Source organism: Pangasianodon hypophthalmus, chromosome 23 (genome assembly GCF_027358585.1).
Source record: "Pangasianodon hypophthalmus isolate fPanHyp1 chromosome 23, fPanHyp1.pri, whole genome shotgun sequence".
Classification (NCBI taxonomy): Eukaryota; Metazoa; Chordata; class Actinopteri; order Siluriformes; family Pangasiidae; genus Pangasianodon; species Pangasianodon hypophthalmus.
Window position 1 is genome coordinate 845,249 of NC_069732.1, and position 16,079 is coordinate 861,327.

Sequence of the window (16,079 nt, forward strand, 5' to 3'; positions counted from 1 at the left end):
GAAACACACTGACTTTCACAAGTAGGAGGAGCTGGATCAGGGCTGGCTCCACCCCCTGAACTCTGGTTCTGCAGCACGGTGCTTCTTCCTTTAACTGCCCAATTGTTTCCTTCGTTTTTAATAATTACAGCTTCTATTGTTTATATTCTCTATAAAACATGACTGCTGCCCATCAGCCTCATCCACATGAACGTGGAGTGACACCTGCACCTGCGAGAAGTTCAGACACCATGAGAGTGTGTGTGTGTTATGAGAGTGTGTGTGTTATGAGAGTGTGTGTGTTATGAGAGTGTGTGTGCGTTATGAGAGTGTGTGTTGAGTGTGTGTGTGTGTGTGTGTGTGTGTGTTATGAGTGTGTGTGTGTGTTGTGTGTTTGTGTTATGAGTGTGTGTGTGTGTTGTGTGTGTGTGTTATGAGTGTGTGTGTTGTGTGTGTGTTATGAGTGTGTGTGTGTGTTGTGTGTGTGTATGTTATGAGTGTATGAGTGTGTTATGTGTTATGAGTGTGTGTGTGTGTGTGTGTGTTATGAGTGTGTGTGTGTGTTATGAGTGTGTGTGTGTGTTGTGTGTTTGTGTTATGAGTGTGTGTGTGTGTTGTGTGTGTGTGTTATGAGTGTGTGTGTGTGTTGTGTGTGTGTATGTTATGAGTGTATGAGTGTGTTATGTGTTATGAGTGTGTGTGTGTATGAGTGTGTTATGAGTGTGTGTGTGTTATGAGTGTGTTATGAGTGTGTGTGTGTATGAGTGTGTGTTATGAGAGTGTGTGTGTTATGAGAGTGTGTGTGTATGAGTGTGTGTGTGTGTTATGAGTGTGTGTGTGTGTGTGTGTGTGTGTGTTATGAGTGTGTTATGAGTGTGTGTGTGTATGAGTGTGTGTGTGTGTGTTATGAGAGTGTGTGTGTGTTATGAGAGTGTGTTATGAGTGTGTGTGTGTATGAGTGTGTGTGTGTGTGTTATGAGAGTGTGTGTGTGTTATGAGAGTGTGTTATGAGTGTGTGTGTATGAGTGTGTGTGTGTGTGTTATGAGAGTGTGTGTGTGTTATGAGAGTGTGTTATGAGTGTGTGTGTGTATGAGTGTGTGTGTGTGTGTTATGAGAGTGTGTGTGTGTTATGAGTGTGTTATGAGTGTGTGTGTGTATGAGTGTGTGTGTTATGAGAGTGTGTTATGAGTGTGTGTGTGTGTTATGAGTGTGTTATGAGTGTGTTATGAGTGTGTGTGTGTGTGTTATGAGAGTGTGTGTGTGTTATGAGTGTATGAGTGTGTGTGTGAGTCCTTATATGGAAATGTGGGTGTGCCGTCTAGTTTTTATCTTCTCTTAACACTAGACATTGTCACAAAGCAGATTTACAGAAATCTGGATGTATAGATTTAGATTTTTTTTTTAAGTTTGTTTCTAGCTGCTTCTATTAGAAACTCAGAATTAAGTAGGAGGAAGTTACTCAGCATCCGGTGTTTTTGTTAAGCCTCTGTCTCATCCTGGCTTTACTGAAACATACAGCTGTGTGTCATCAGCATAGCCGTGGAAACTAATACCATGTTTATGAGTAATTTTACCCAGAGGTAGCATTATTTATTTATTTATATATATATACATATGCAGTACCAGTCAAAGGTTTGGACACACCTTCTTATTCAGTGATTTTTATTCATTTTATCTTTATTATTTTCATCATTGTATATTAATACTGAAGATATCCAAACTATGAAACAAAACGTATGGAATTATGTAGTAAACAAAAACGTGTTAAACAACCCAGAATATGTTTATATTTTCGATTCTTCAAAGTAGCCACCTTTAGCTTTGATGAGCTTTGCACGCTCTTGGCGTTCTCTCAGTCAGCCTCATGAGGTAGTCAGCTGGAATGGTTTTCCAATAACACTGAAGGAGTTCCCAGAGGTGTTGAGAACTTGTTGGCTGCTTTTCCTTCACTCTCCGGTCCAACTCATCCCAAACCATCTCACCTGGATTTAGAAAGTGTGATTGTGGAGGCCAGGTCATCTGATGCAGCACTCCATCACTCTCCTTCTTGGACAAATGGCTCTTACATAACCTGGAGGTGTGTTTGGGGTCATTGTTCTGTTGGAAAACAAATGATGGCCCCACTAAGTGCAAACCAGATGGGACGGTATGTCTCTGCAAAGTGCTGTGGTGGCCATGCTGGTTAAGTGTGCCCTCAACAGCGTCACCAGCAAAGCTACATGTAGCTACTTTGGACAATATAAAATATAAAACATATTCTGGGTTGTTTAACACGTTTTTGTTTGCTACATAATTCCATACGTGTTCTTTCATAGTTTGGATGCCTTCAGTACTAATGTACGATGTTGAAAATAATAAAAATGAAGAAAAACCCCTGAAGGAGAAGGTGTGTCCAAACTTTTGACTGGTACTGTGTGTGTGTGTGTGTGTGTATATATATATATATATATATATATTTTAGAGAGAGAGAGAGAGAGAGAGAGAAGAGCCTTGTGAAACACCAAACTTCAGTATGAATAGAGAAGTCACCATTTACATCTACAATCTGGTAACGATCAGTTAAATAAGACCTGAGCCAGGAGCGAGCCGTTCCTTTAACTCCTACAACATTTCCTTGTCTAACTAGAGAAGATATGATAAATCTATGGTATGGAGACGAAACCCAATCAGAGGCCCGAATCTGTTCATTTACTGCTTTATCCAGTGCTGTGATGAGACCCAAATCCTGACTGAAAGATGAATTCCTATCGCTATGCACGTGTGCAATTGTAATGCACTGATGTGATTATATCAGTAAAATTATTAGAGTGTATTGAGCCAGTGTTAGTTATTCTGTAGCAGAAAGCTGACAGTCACCTGATTGAGTTCTGAGGGTCAGAGGGTGAACCCGTCAAAGCCCATAAATCTGGGAGATGTTCAATAAAACTGTGTGCAGTAGCGGATGTGATTGTGCGCTCGATGTGATAGCGTGGCGTATGTTATGAAATGAGGTCGTGATCTGAGATCGAGGGCGTGTCCTCCATAACGAGTGCATCCTGTTCCTGTGGACAATCAAACCAACATTCAAGTCTCCAATAATTACTGCTTTTTCTACCAAAACAGCCAGTCTTGAAGAATTTTGCAAATTCCTGCAGAAATTGAGAATACGGCGTTGGCCGTCTGATTACTGAGAATGAATTAGGAGACTTTTATAACTACATAACTGTACTAAGAATCATGGACTGACAGAAGCTCTGCATAAAAGTTCTTCAGAAGTCAGGATGTTAGTCTGAAACACATCTCCTCTGTCATACTGGTAAAACCTGGTTTACACACCCAGGCTTTCAGAAGGAATAAAGCCAGTCAGTCTCAAACAGTAACGTGTGTACATCTGTGTGGAAGCTCGTGTGTGTATTTATAGCTCGACCCACTGAGAGGTTATGGGTAAGCGAAGCACACAAACAGGTCGACGTGAACGCCTCCGAAATCTCTGCGTCGTATCTACAGTGCTGTGCGTCAGCCAGCCGGCAGGCGAACGATAAACAGAAAGTAATGATCTTAAAGAGAAAACAGCCACACTTTAAAATTCATTCCCAAGTCTTGGTTGTGTTTTTGTGTTATTAGAATACAACTATAATGAAACGTCTTATTTTCCTGATACTAAAGACGTGTTTTTTCTCCTTTAATAATCAATAAAAATGGCTTTTTACGGATTACACACCACCTCTCACAGTTCTCCCAACCAAGACTGCTTTTCTGTCAGATATTAATGTTTAATCTGACTATAATCCCAACTCTAAAATGAGCACAAAGCGTCCAGAAAGTGCTGCCTGAAAGCGATGGTCCATTCCGAAACGCTTTTACTTCAGAGGGAACTTTTTAAAAGAATCGTTTTCGAAGGGAACAACCAATGGACACGTCGCTCTCGAGGCTTTTAGCAGCTTTTATGCCAAATGAAAAAAAAATTAATCTCAGCAGCAGGCTTAAATGTAACTTAAATGTGGGTCAAGTCCAAATAAGGAATATTACATTCAGTAATTATAAATTGTAATTAAAATTAAACATATGAAGCTGCTGCTATGGAAATAAACCCTTTGATATAGGGTTAATATTATCATTGCTTCAGCTAATGGTTTGGAACTTGTGCTTTTTTTATTATTCTCTGTAAATTTACATCACACTCAATGAGCAGCATCACTGAAAATGAAACTGGTGGCAGTTTTTTCATTTTATGCCCCCTTGTGGACACGTTAACGTTATGATACCATCCCTCTTTCCCTACCTATGACACTCATGTGGCTGCAGAAGTACAGTCAGGTCCATAAGTATTAGGACAGTGACACAATTTTGGTAATGTTGCCTGTTTAGGAATTACAGCCATTTTTTACAGAGTCTCTCAATTTTCACAGGCTCTAAAGTAAGTGGAAAATCAACTGATCAGCAGTTTCATGGCCAGCTGTGGCCTGTTTCCTCCTTATATCATGACAAATTAACGAGATTAAAGATCTGGAGTTGATTGCAAGTGTTGAATTTGCATTTGGTAGCTGTTCATGGGAACTCTCAATATGCAGTCCAAAGAGGTGTCAGTGCAAGTGTCATCATTAGGCTGAAAAAACAAAACAGACCTATCAGAGAGAGAGCAGAAACTTTAGGAGGGCCAAATTAACAATCTGGTACATTCTTAAAAAGAAAGAAAGCACTGGCGAGCTCAGCAACACCAAAAGGCCTGGGAGACCACAGAAAACAACTAAAGTGGATGATCGTAGAATTCTTTCCTTGGTGAAGAAAAACTCCTTAACAACAACAGAAGTCAAGAATACTCTGGAGAAGGTAGGCGTATCATTGTCAAAATCTACAATCAAGAGCCACCTTCATGAATGTAAATACAGAGGGTTTACAACAAGGTGCAAACGACTGGTAACATTCAAGAACAGGAAACATCTAAAAAAAAGCCTGACCAGTTCTGATGCAAGATTTACTTGTACCAGAATGATGGGAAGAGAAAAGTATGGCAAAAGAAAGGAACAGCTCATGATCCAAAGTATACCACATCATGTGTTAAACATGGTGGAGGCAGTGTTATGGCATGGGCATGTATGGCTGCCAATGGAACGGGTTCACTGGTGTTTATTGATGATGTGACTGCTGACAGAAGCAGCAGGATGAATTCTGAGGTGTATAGGGCTGTACTCTCTGCTCACATTCAGCCAAATGCTACAAAACTGATAGGACTCCGCTTCACAGTGCAGGTGGATAATGACCGTAAACATACTGCGAAAGCAACTCAAGACTTTTTGAAGGCAAAGAAATTAAAAGTTCTTAAATGTCTGATGAACTCAACCCAACTGAGCTGCTTTTCACTTACTGAAGATAAAACTGAAGGCAGAAAAACCCACAAACAAGCAGCAACTGAAGATGGCTGCAGTAAAGACCTGGCAAATCATCTCCAGGGAGGAAACTCAGAATTTGGTGATGTCCATGGGGTCCAGACTTCAGGCAGTCACTGACTGCAAAGGATTTGCCTCCAAGTATTAAAAATAATCCTAATATTTGTGATTGTTAGTTTGTTTAATTACTTTTGAGCCTGTGAAAATGGAGGGACTCTGTAAAAAAAAAAAGGCTGTATTTCCTAAAAGGTTAATGCAATATTTTTTGCTAAACCCCTTGAATTGAAGTTGAACGTCTACACTTCACTCACATCCTGATTGCTTCATTTCTGGTGGCAAAATCACCGAAATTGTGTCACTGTCCAAATACTTATGGACCTGACCGTGTGCACCAAGCTTTACTTGCTAGCTAGGGTTGGTTAGCATTAGATCCTTGCTGCTGTATTTTGCTGTCCCTTAAACACAGTAAAAAGTTTACGGTGATGTTACGGTGTGCCTAATCAGAAGAAAACTGGATGAAAAATTATATGCGTTGTTTTTCTAGCTGAAAAGAAAAAAACACTTATTTTTAGCAATTTCCAAAAGCAGGTGAGACATCAGGCGCAAGAAGAGAAAATAAAAGCGACTCAATGCGAACACACGAAAGGAACTGTACCCAAGTGAAGACAGTTCCAGAACAATCCACACACAGTTTCTAACATTCGAACACTTCAGTGTTGCCAGGGTGAAGGTTCTGCACGTAAAACGTTTCACCTGCAGGTCAGATTCACACGATGCTCCGCCTCTTGATCACATTCTTAACATTATTATGTTATATCTGAGTATATCATGCAGTGCACCAGCTGATCGGTTTACTTCTTAGTTATTCTTTATGATCTTTCTGATGTAAGACAATTTTATTACCTTGATTTCTGGAAATGATTTCACACCACTGAGTAGTCATGCTGTTAGGAGTTTTAAAAGCAGTGCACAGGGTTTGGAAGTTTCTATTTTGTATCTTGTAATCATATAATCAGGACAAATTCACTAAGAGCAGCAGTTTTGACACCGAAATGAACATGACTGCAATAGAAAAAGATTGTTGTTGGTTTGTTTACCAAAGAAAAATGGATAAGAGAAGATTGTGAAGGTTGTATAATCGAGTTAAAATCAAACGTGTGCACGAGCAAACACACAAATAATGAACTAGTACAAGGACTGTCGTTCCATGCAGTCACACAATTGACCATGTGATATTTGGACCAGTCGGGAGGTTTCAGAACCAAAAGCGCAGTTTTCAGGAGTTCTGTTTGAAAACCTTCACGCTCACGAGTACAAACTGAAATCACAGAAGGTGTCCTTGCTTCAAAACATCTTTTTCATTTGAAGTATACCACCGACTTCAAGCTCATAGCTCCTTTACTTTCTTCTTTCCATTTCCCTGGTTACCTTAATTCATTGTGTCTAACTCCACTTTTTCCTCTCAATCCCTTCTTTCTAGTTCTCCAGTTTTCCTTGAACCTTGTTTCTGTTCCTCACTTTCTCTGTCTCCTGGTTTCTAGTTTCCTGTTTTTCTGTTTCTTGTTCTATTCACCTACTTTCCTTTTCTCCTTGATTCAAAATTTCTAGTTGCCCCTCATTTTTTTTATTTGTGTTTGAGGCTCTTGATTCCTTGTTTCCACTTCCCCACTCCCTCTGTCCCATTTCATCCACAGCAGAGGAGGAACAAAACAACATCTCTCTGCCCTGACTGTGAATCACACTGGACAATGAGTTGTCTGTGTGTTCGCAAACAGATCAAGAAGGTGCATCTGCCCACTTCCAGAGCTTGTTCACAGACCTCAATAGCTTGCCATTTTGTGCCCCGTTGGTGGTCGATGTAAAACACCACCATGGTATTGTTGGTCCTCACTAATACCATGTGTAGATCCCCTCAGGGCTTCCTGAGAATTGCAGCACTGGCCACACAGACTTCATTTCAAAGAAGCTGACGTTAAGACTTGTCTTTCACTCGCAGGTTTTTCCATACGAACCCGCCAGCCTTGCTGGGAGGCATCTGTCGTTACAATCTGCCTCTTTGCAGGGACAACGCCTAAGGCCATGCCCTGAAGGAGGAAACATGCACTGGACCGGTTCCTCAGATTGTGTGCCCATGCATGTGCTGAATATTTCTCCTGAAATAGTCAGAGATGCAGCGTGTTTTACTGCTGAATTTAATGCTGCCAACCTTCCCATCAGACACGGAAACCTGCATACAGGTGATGTCTCTTACCCACAGGTTCCCATTAAGCAAGTAGGAGGTAATGCTGATGAACTGCACAGCAGCCTGGGAATGAGTCAGATCACAAACTCCTACAATCACCTGCAGTTAGGACTGTTTCCTCATCCAGAGGAATGTAGACCCTGACACTGGCATTGCAGGAGCTCGAGGCTGACACACACACACACACACACACACTTTGTGAACAGCTTGGATGCTAGAGCTAACCTAAAGGGAAGGACTGCTGCTGCTGATGTTGAAGCCGAAGAACCGTATGTTGAAATGTAGAAATCTTTCTTTCTTTCTCTTTCTTTCTTTCAGATCTATGGTCACAGAAATGTATTTATTCCCTCACATCACATCTGTTATGTCTATCACATGGACTACAGATCTAGAAAGGGGTGGATTCCACCTTCTCTTGGAATCAGAAAATATTTTTAAGAATATTAAGATATATTAAGATATATTAAGAATTACTGGTCTGTGTAAAACCTCTGGTGGTTGTTTCTCCTGTAGTTGCTGCGTTTCTGCTGCAGCACGGCCCGCTGGCTTTCTGGAGCAGTTTGTAGTGATGATTTCTTTTGTTTATTCCATTTTTCAATGGTTTTCTCATTTCTAGTTTCCTTTTTAATCCCAGTCTTCTTGTTTATAATTCCTTGTTGGTTTGTAGTTTCCTTTTCCCTGCTTCCTGATTATCTTCTCTGCTGGGGTTTAGTTCACAGCTTCCCATCTCCACTTTTCTATTTCCTTTATTCCCCTGTATTTCATTCCTTTCCTAACACCATTATTATTATTAATTTTAAATTCTCTGATGGAGGTAAATAAACACACACACAGCAGTCACTACACTGAACAATGCTTTTCTTTATTCATTTTCTGTTTCATTTCATAATGTCTGTTGGACGGGGTTTCTCTTTTTTTCTTTTTTTTTTTTTCAAACTTAAATTTTTTGACACACTTATAAAAGACAGCATCTGCATAGAGTCGTCGTCTTAAAGATCCATGGAGAGAGGGGGAGGGAGAGAAGAGTGCGGGCACAGGGGTCAAAGGTCAAGAGGGTATACTGGCACGTCACACTAACTAAACAGAACAGCAAACAGTAGTACGAGAGAGAGAGAGAATGCGAGAGATTGAGAGAGAGAGAGAGAGGGAAAGATAGCATGTTTCTGTCTTTTCTTTTTATACAATACAGTACACACACATACACACACACACAGGGAAAAAAAAGGACACAACGTGGTGATTCCCGCCAAAGTTGCAGCTTGTTAATTGTCCTCCTTAATTGAATCTGAATTCATTTTTCCCGCCCAATTATTGTTGTCCGTCTCGTCCTTTCAGAGTGGAAAAAAAACTGCAGGCGGGTCTATAGTGTTTCACTCGTTCACCGAATGTGCGTTCAGATCACTCGTTCACTTGGTCTTCGTTCTTTTATACGTGGTTTAGAAAGCCCTTTACTGAGTATTGCACAGATTTATGTAAAATAATATGCCTAATGTCGGATCACGCTGTACTGATATTACTGTCTTGCATTTTATTATACAAAGAAATACAATTAGACGACTAGTAAATTATCCCTCAGTCAGAGCGACGGTTCTTTCTGCTGACGGAGTGATGGGAACGCCGTCTCAGCACAATCTTCTGCCTTTCCACTGAGACAGACTTCTCCTCCTCCCAAAATATCTGACTCTGGTGATATTTTAAAATCAAACACTGCGATATTTTGCAGAACAGAACATTTTATCGGCCTAGAATCAAAGTATTTTATGGTCACTAATCTAAAATTGCGATTGCCTTGACAGACTTCACGCTCATCACACTTTTCTTCACTAAATGAGCGAATGCATTTATTCATCCGAAGCGTCAGAGAGAAACCGTGAGCTTTGGGCCCCGCTGCACTTTTCTTTCCACCTGTGAGAGAAATGGAGGAAGCACGATTTCTCAGAGTCTCGTTCGGAGAACTCTGAGCGTATTGGTTTCAAACAAACTGCCTGATATTTCTATCCGTTTCAAATTGATCCAGAACGATTTAAATGTCAAAATAAAAGCTGCAGGCAGTCGGAGAGACGGAAACTTGGGGCGGAAAAAAAACCCAAAAGTGTCAACTTTGACAGGAACCGCTGAGATTGTTTTTATACATAGACATGCAGGTCTTTTTTTAATCTCTCTTTAAATTATTTACAATAATTACAAACACAAAGATCCAGTTCAGTTTGACTAAATTGCACGCATTCAATATTCAATGTGACTATTACTATTACTTTAACACAACCTCCTCAGATTTATCACTCTCATCAGTATCGATTATTGATATCGATGCCATCATCATCATCATCATCATCATCTTCCCCTCCCCCTTACAAAACGTCACTGGATTTTATTTCATATTTTTTTCCGATTATGAGATATATGTGATATTATAAATATCCTCTGCGCTCCTTCATAAACACCGGAGCGCAGAAACACTGTCCCCAAAGCAGAGTGGGGAAAAATCCACTGACACATCGACAAACAATGAACTAATTAAATAAAAATAACAATAATAATAATAATTGAAAAGCAAGACTGAGATATAAAACAAAAGCGAAACATTCGAGGTTGCTGAAAATCACAAAGCGAAATTTTTTATGCTGTTTTTTTTTTTTTTTTTACATTTTTGTGTAATTTTTCAACAACCTCAAAAAAATTAGACTTAAATCATCTGTCAGTTACAAAAAAATGATTATTAAATAAATACATAAATAAATAAATATATAAATATATTTGTAAAGAGTGAGAAACCTTTCATCCAGGTCAGCGCCCACATTATTATTATTATTATTATTATTATTATTATTATTATTGTTTCCAGCAGAGAGAAAGTGAGATTAAACATCACTAATGGACCAACAATAGAAAATATTGTATTGTGATAAACTGTAAAAGCGTAAACCAGCTAACGAGCGAAACGACTGAATTCATTCGTAAATAAGCAGCTTAGTAAATTATCAAGTTAGCATAACACTTTGGGTTTTATTACTCTCTCACACTCACACACACACACACACACACACACACCACAGGCAGGATCACTAAAGACACAAAGTGGAACTAACTCAGTTTACAGGAACCTCCAGAACCAGCAGCATCACTGTCCTTACAACCGATTACAGTTTCTAGTGCCCTAGTTCCCGTGTGCCCTCCTTTTTTTCCCTTTTTGCATTTAAAAACAAACGTGTGCAGGATAAGTGACGAAAACAGAACATAACTCACTGTTTCACACACCGTACTGACCGCCAGCATTAACACCAGGTGTGTGTGTGTGTGTGTGTGTGTGTGTGTGTGTGTGTGTGTGAGTAATAAAGAAACCCTCCATCACAGCCTTGTAGATAAAAGCTGAACTGCGTGATGGTGTGTGTTCTCAGACTGTAAAGTGCACACTTGATCAATAAGTCATCATGCAAAAACCGACCAATCAGACGCTGCATGCCTTTTTGACAAAGAGTAAAAATAAACAGCGACGACGACAACGCGCATATTGAACCCCGTACGTGTACGTGATCGGACACTCGACACACACGACTAAACCATGCTGCAGTGAGATATAACACACACCATATTACAGTAACGCACACACGCTAATATCATACACACCATAGAGCAGAGCGAGGGTCGCGTTTCGAACGGAGGGACTCTAATGCACTCCAGCTTTTACAAACATCTGCTGGGCGATAATTTTCACATTTTATCACATTTTTACGATATTACGTAGCTGAACTCAACATGGCGGCCGTGTTTTTCAACCCCATCACTGCGTCCCAAAGTCCGGATCCAACACCGCCACCTTAACGTTTATTTCCTCAGATCTAGTTCCCGACTTTTTTTAAGGTTGCGTAAAGGGGCGACATCCTGTTACTTATTTGTAGTGCCTGTACATGAAATATGGGGGCGGGGCTTTTTCAGTTATGGGAGCTGTTGGGGGCGGAGCTTCATATACACCTAGGACTTGTTATTGTTCTTCTAATAACAAAATAACGATCATTGATGAGAAGAGAAAAATGTGATGATGGACATTACACTCCATCATCCGTTAAAAAAACACACCAGAGTTGACCTTATGCTGATGTATACGTGCGTCAGCCAATCAGAGATGGGCTTTGGCAAGGCTTTAGTAGTTCATGGTGGGTTTGAGGAAGATGAAGCAGAAACTAACCACAGCTGACAGCGATATATATATATATATATATATATATATATATATATATATATATATATATATATATAGTTCACCTGATAGTGGTCTCCGCCCATAAACACGCCCCCTATATACCTATATTTTCTGAGTCCGTGAGTGTAGCGTTTGAACACCGAACACTCGTCTGATTGGTGGAAGGACAGTCGTGTTTTACTAGTAATATAAGTTCCCTTTAAGTACAGGACGCAGCCGAGAATTTGGGACGCAGCCGAAAATCTGTTATTAGGATTTAAAACAAATTTAAGCTCCTCAGAGATGGAAGCAAAAAAAAAACCTTCATTAATAAACAGCACAAAAGTAAAAAAAAAAAAAAGTGATGTCATTTCAGTGTGTGTTAAAATCTTCTGCAAATAAAAATAAAGCAGCTGTAGTGTTGCATATATAAATCATAAATCACTGAATATTAACAAACTTTAATCTAGTCACATGCTAACTGTTAACATTCCCTAGAATCAGTTTTACTTTTTATTTATAATGGTTTTTACTCTCCACATTAAAGGATATTAGAAGCAGGTTTGTCTCTGTAGGAAAGCTGCATAGTTTCACACGTCTCTCATACTGGCGTGTTACAAACGTGAGCTAGCATGACGACACGTTCGCTTACTCCTCCATGTCTAAGATTCTTCTTTATCTTTATAAGACTTTTTTGGCTCATTGAAATGAAAGAGTTTTACAGAATGATTGATGGAGTCCCTCCTGACGAAACCAAGACCGTTACTGAGTTTCATTTTCTGACATACCCTCGAGAGGAAGTGCACGAGCTGAACGTTCTGACGAAACACAGCCGATGGCGCTGTCCTGGAATAAACACCCCCAAAAATTAAATGCTTCCAAACAAACAAAAAAAAAAAGAAAAAAAAAACTTAAAAAAAGAAAAAAGAAGAAGCAAATGAAGAGCATTATATTTGTACAGGTTTTTAAACCCATGTGCTGTTTCTCCTTTTCAATACATTTACATGTACAGTGTGTGTAAATAGAACGTTTATTGATTTATTCGATCCCTTCTCTTCTCATATATGATTTAATCCACTAGTTATACTTTTGTTTTTTTTGGTGTGTTTTTGTTTTTATGTGATTTATAACCCGACAGGAGTTTCTGTATCTCCTAGCGGTGTGATATATATGTCTGGTGTGTTTGCTCCTCTTCGTCTGCGCTCGGTGACTCTAGAAGCCCAGAGTTCCTCCGATAGTGGACGCCAAGACCACGCCCAAGATTACGCAGCAGATGATGATCATGATCTTCTTCTGCAGAAACACAAACACACACACACACTGATGAGTGTTTCACACTGCAATGTCTCAGGCGTCTCTCTTTAGCTGGAGGCTGAAAGTAGTTTCTGTAACCGGAACAAGTCATTTGGAACACAGTGAGTAACAGCTATTCTACAGCTATTACAGCGTAACAGTCATTACAACGTAACAGTCATTACAACGTCATTACAATGTAACAGTCATTACAACGTCATTACAATGTAACAGTCATTACAGCGTAACAGTCATTGCAGCATAACATTACAACGTAGCATGCATTACAAAGTAACAGTCATTACAACGTAACGGTCATTACAAAGTAACAGTCATTACAACGTAACGGTCATTACAAAGTAACAGTCATTACAACGTAACGGTCATTACAACGTAACGGTCATTGCAGCGTAACAGTCATTACAGCGTAACTGTTGTTACAGTGTTACCTTGCGCGCCTGACTCTGGTATTTAACGGCCTTCTTGGTGTCGGAAACAGCTCGCTCTACGTAATCCACCGAATGTTCCACGTTATACTCGATTCTGTCAATCATCTCTCCCTGAAAACACACACACACAGTTTATATTAGCATGTTTTACATACACTCCTTTTATCCAGTGTCGCATCACGGCGTGTGATGTCACTCGTACCTGGCTCTCCACCAGCATGGCCATGTCCACAAACATGTCGTGCAGCTCGCGGATGCTGTTCTCCAGTTTGATGATCTCTGTGTGACGAGTTTCGATCTCGTTCAGGGCCTGCTTGGTCATCTGGGAGTCCATTTTAATCTGCAGAGCGGGTAAAACAGCCAGCGTTTTACTTACAGATAAAAATAATACCAGACCGAGCTTTAGTTTACAGAGCGCTCACTGATAATGAACACCTGAGGAGAGGTGAAGCTGTTTATCAGCGGCCTGGCGATACATCAGTGCGACTGTACGCCATGAATATGTAACCTGGTTCTATCGTTACCGTTAAACTATACTGACGTGATGCCATTAAACATCAGTAAAATACGATAAATTACTTTTTAAAGAGTTGAAAATCAAATAAAATTTCAGTTTCACATTAACTTTAGGAAAACTTCAGCATGTGAAGCACACAGTGAGCTCGAGGTTTAGGTTTCGCTGTGAGTTACAGCACAGCGGCCATCTTGCTTACATCATCGGTGAAGACGGCGAGTTTCCCGCTCTCCAGCATGTCCTCCAGCTCCTCATTGGTGGTCGTTCTTCCAGCTGATGGACGTGTAAAGAAATCATTAAAAAACGTACCGTCAGTGTGCTGGCTGAAGCTAAAACGTGTGTACGCGTGTGAGACTCACTGATCTCCAGCTGTCTCTGAATGCGGTCTTTGCAGCGATCTCTGTATTTGGACTGCGTCGTGTTGTACTCGGTCATCACCTCCACAAACTTGCGTGACAGGGTGGAATGCTGAGACGAGAAACAAGCACACTGGCTTATAGCTAACAGGATAACGCACCAGCTAGCAATGCAGCAAACCAGCTAACATGCAAACTAGCATTTTAGAAAGCAGGAAGAATATGGAGGTTAAACGGGTTACAGTGGAGGAGTGTGTAGAGAACATTCATGCACAAAGTTTAATTAAAACATCTCTCAGCATCTTCATGTGAAACTTTTATTAAGATTTTTAGATAGATAGATAGATAAATAGATAAATAGACAGATGCACCTACTGGTGCATATGAATAAAATAAAAAGGAGTAAGGGATAAAAAATATAAAAAGGATATAAATATTAGTATAAATGATCAGATCTGTTCAGTTAAGACAGTAAAGCATTTAAGATACTGCACTCAACACACTGCACGTTTAAACAGTGTGATCCGGTCAGATTTATACATTTAAATATAACAACAGAAATTTATATATTAATATTATTAATAATAATAATAATACGCTAAGTATGAATTGATGTCTGTAGGTAAATTATTGAGCTAACTCTAAATCTGAGTCTCGACTTCTGCATCTGCTGCAGTGGCAGAAATTATAATCTTTCGGTTAATTCCACTTCTGGCCATCAGAGGGAGCTAAAGAGAGCCTGACTATAATGAAGCCCACTGTGGCTGTGTCCCAAATCACACACTGCTGCATTATCTGCATATTTGGCACTTGGTCAGGGTTTGGGTCATGACTGACACTGTGCTGCTGCTGCTGCTGAGGTAAAAACTCACTGAGAAGAAACACAGTCTCACTCTCCGGATGTGATAAATTTTCATTCAGGACTCGAGTTTTAATGTGGAATGTCAGCGTGTATTCTTGTTGTATGTAGTCGCCTTCACAACTGAATAACTGCTTATGAACATCAGTGATCAGTGAGTATGAATTCAGTGTGTGTGTGTGTGAATGAAACACTGAAGCAGAATAAAAACATTTCTAATCCTCGCTTGCCTCTACAGAAACTTCTATCGCACTGTGTTATGTAATCATGTGGGATCTGAAAGTCGCAGCCTCCTCACCGCAGAGAATAAAGATCTAAAAATGGCCTGCAGCATCGAGACCATTCAGACTGAAGCACGTCTGCCTTCAGCGTTTACATCTGACTCTGAGTTACTTCATTAAATCACATTCAGTTCTTCATTTACAACTGCAAATTACAACATTAAAGGTACTGGAAGTTTCCTTTAGTGCACCAGTTAAACAGTTTCATCACTGAACTGGTGTTACACTGGGAGCTAAAAACACAGCTAGCATCAATAAACTGCACATTTTTTACTTCATCATTTAATTTAATTTCATGGCTAATTTTAATGTGATTAAAGCTTAAAGAGATGTAAAATCAACAAATCATGCAGTCAGTGCTCAAGTACAGTGATAAACTCCATTATTTGTTTTCATCTCATTTACACTTCCTCATCTGCGATTTTACATTCTTTACACTTCCTCATCTGTTTTTACATCATTTACACTTCCTCACTCGTGTTTTTACATCATTTACACTTCCTCATCTGTTTTTACATCATTTACACTTCCTCACTCGTGTTTTTACATCATTTACACT

General features: G+C 39.8%; 1 protein-coding gene across 1 annotated transcript in view; it reads right to left on the bottom strand.

The window, feature by feature from the left end:
* Positions 1–8,429: 8,429 nt before the first annotated feature.
* The window catches only part of stx1b (syntaxin 1B), a 38,585-nt gene continuing 30,935 nt past the window's right edge, over positions 8,430–16,079 (bottom strand). The window contains exons 6-10 of the mRNA XM_034298363.2: positions 14,384–14,492; positions 14,224–14,297; positions 13,713–13,850; positions 13,511–13,621; positions 8,430–13,061 (exon numbers count right to left, since the gene is read on the bottom strand). Of these exons, the coding sequence (XP_034154254.1) occupies positions 12,981–13,061; positions 13,511–13,621; positions 13,713–13,850; positions 14,224–14,297; positions 14,384–14,492 (513 nt within the window). The 3' untranslated portion in view covers positions 8,430–12,980. The remainder of the gene's footprint in view (positions 13,062–13,510; positions 13,622–13,712; positions 13,851–14,223; positions 14,298–14,383; positions 14,493–16,079) is intronic.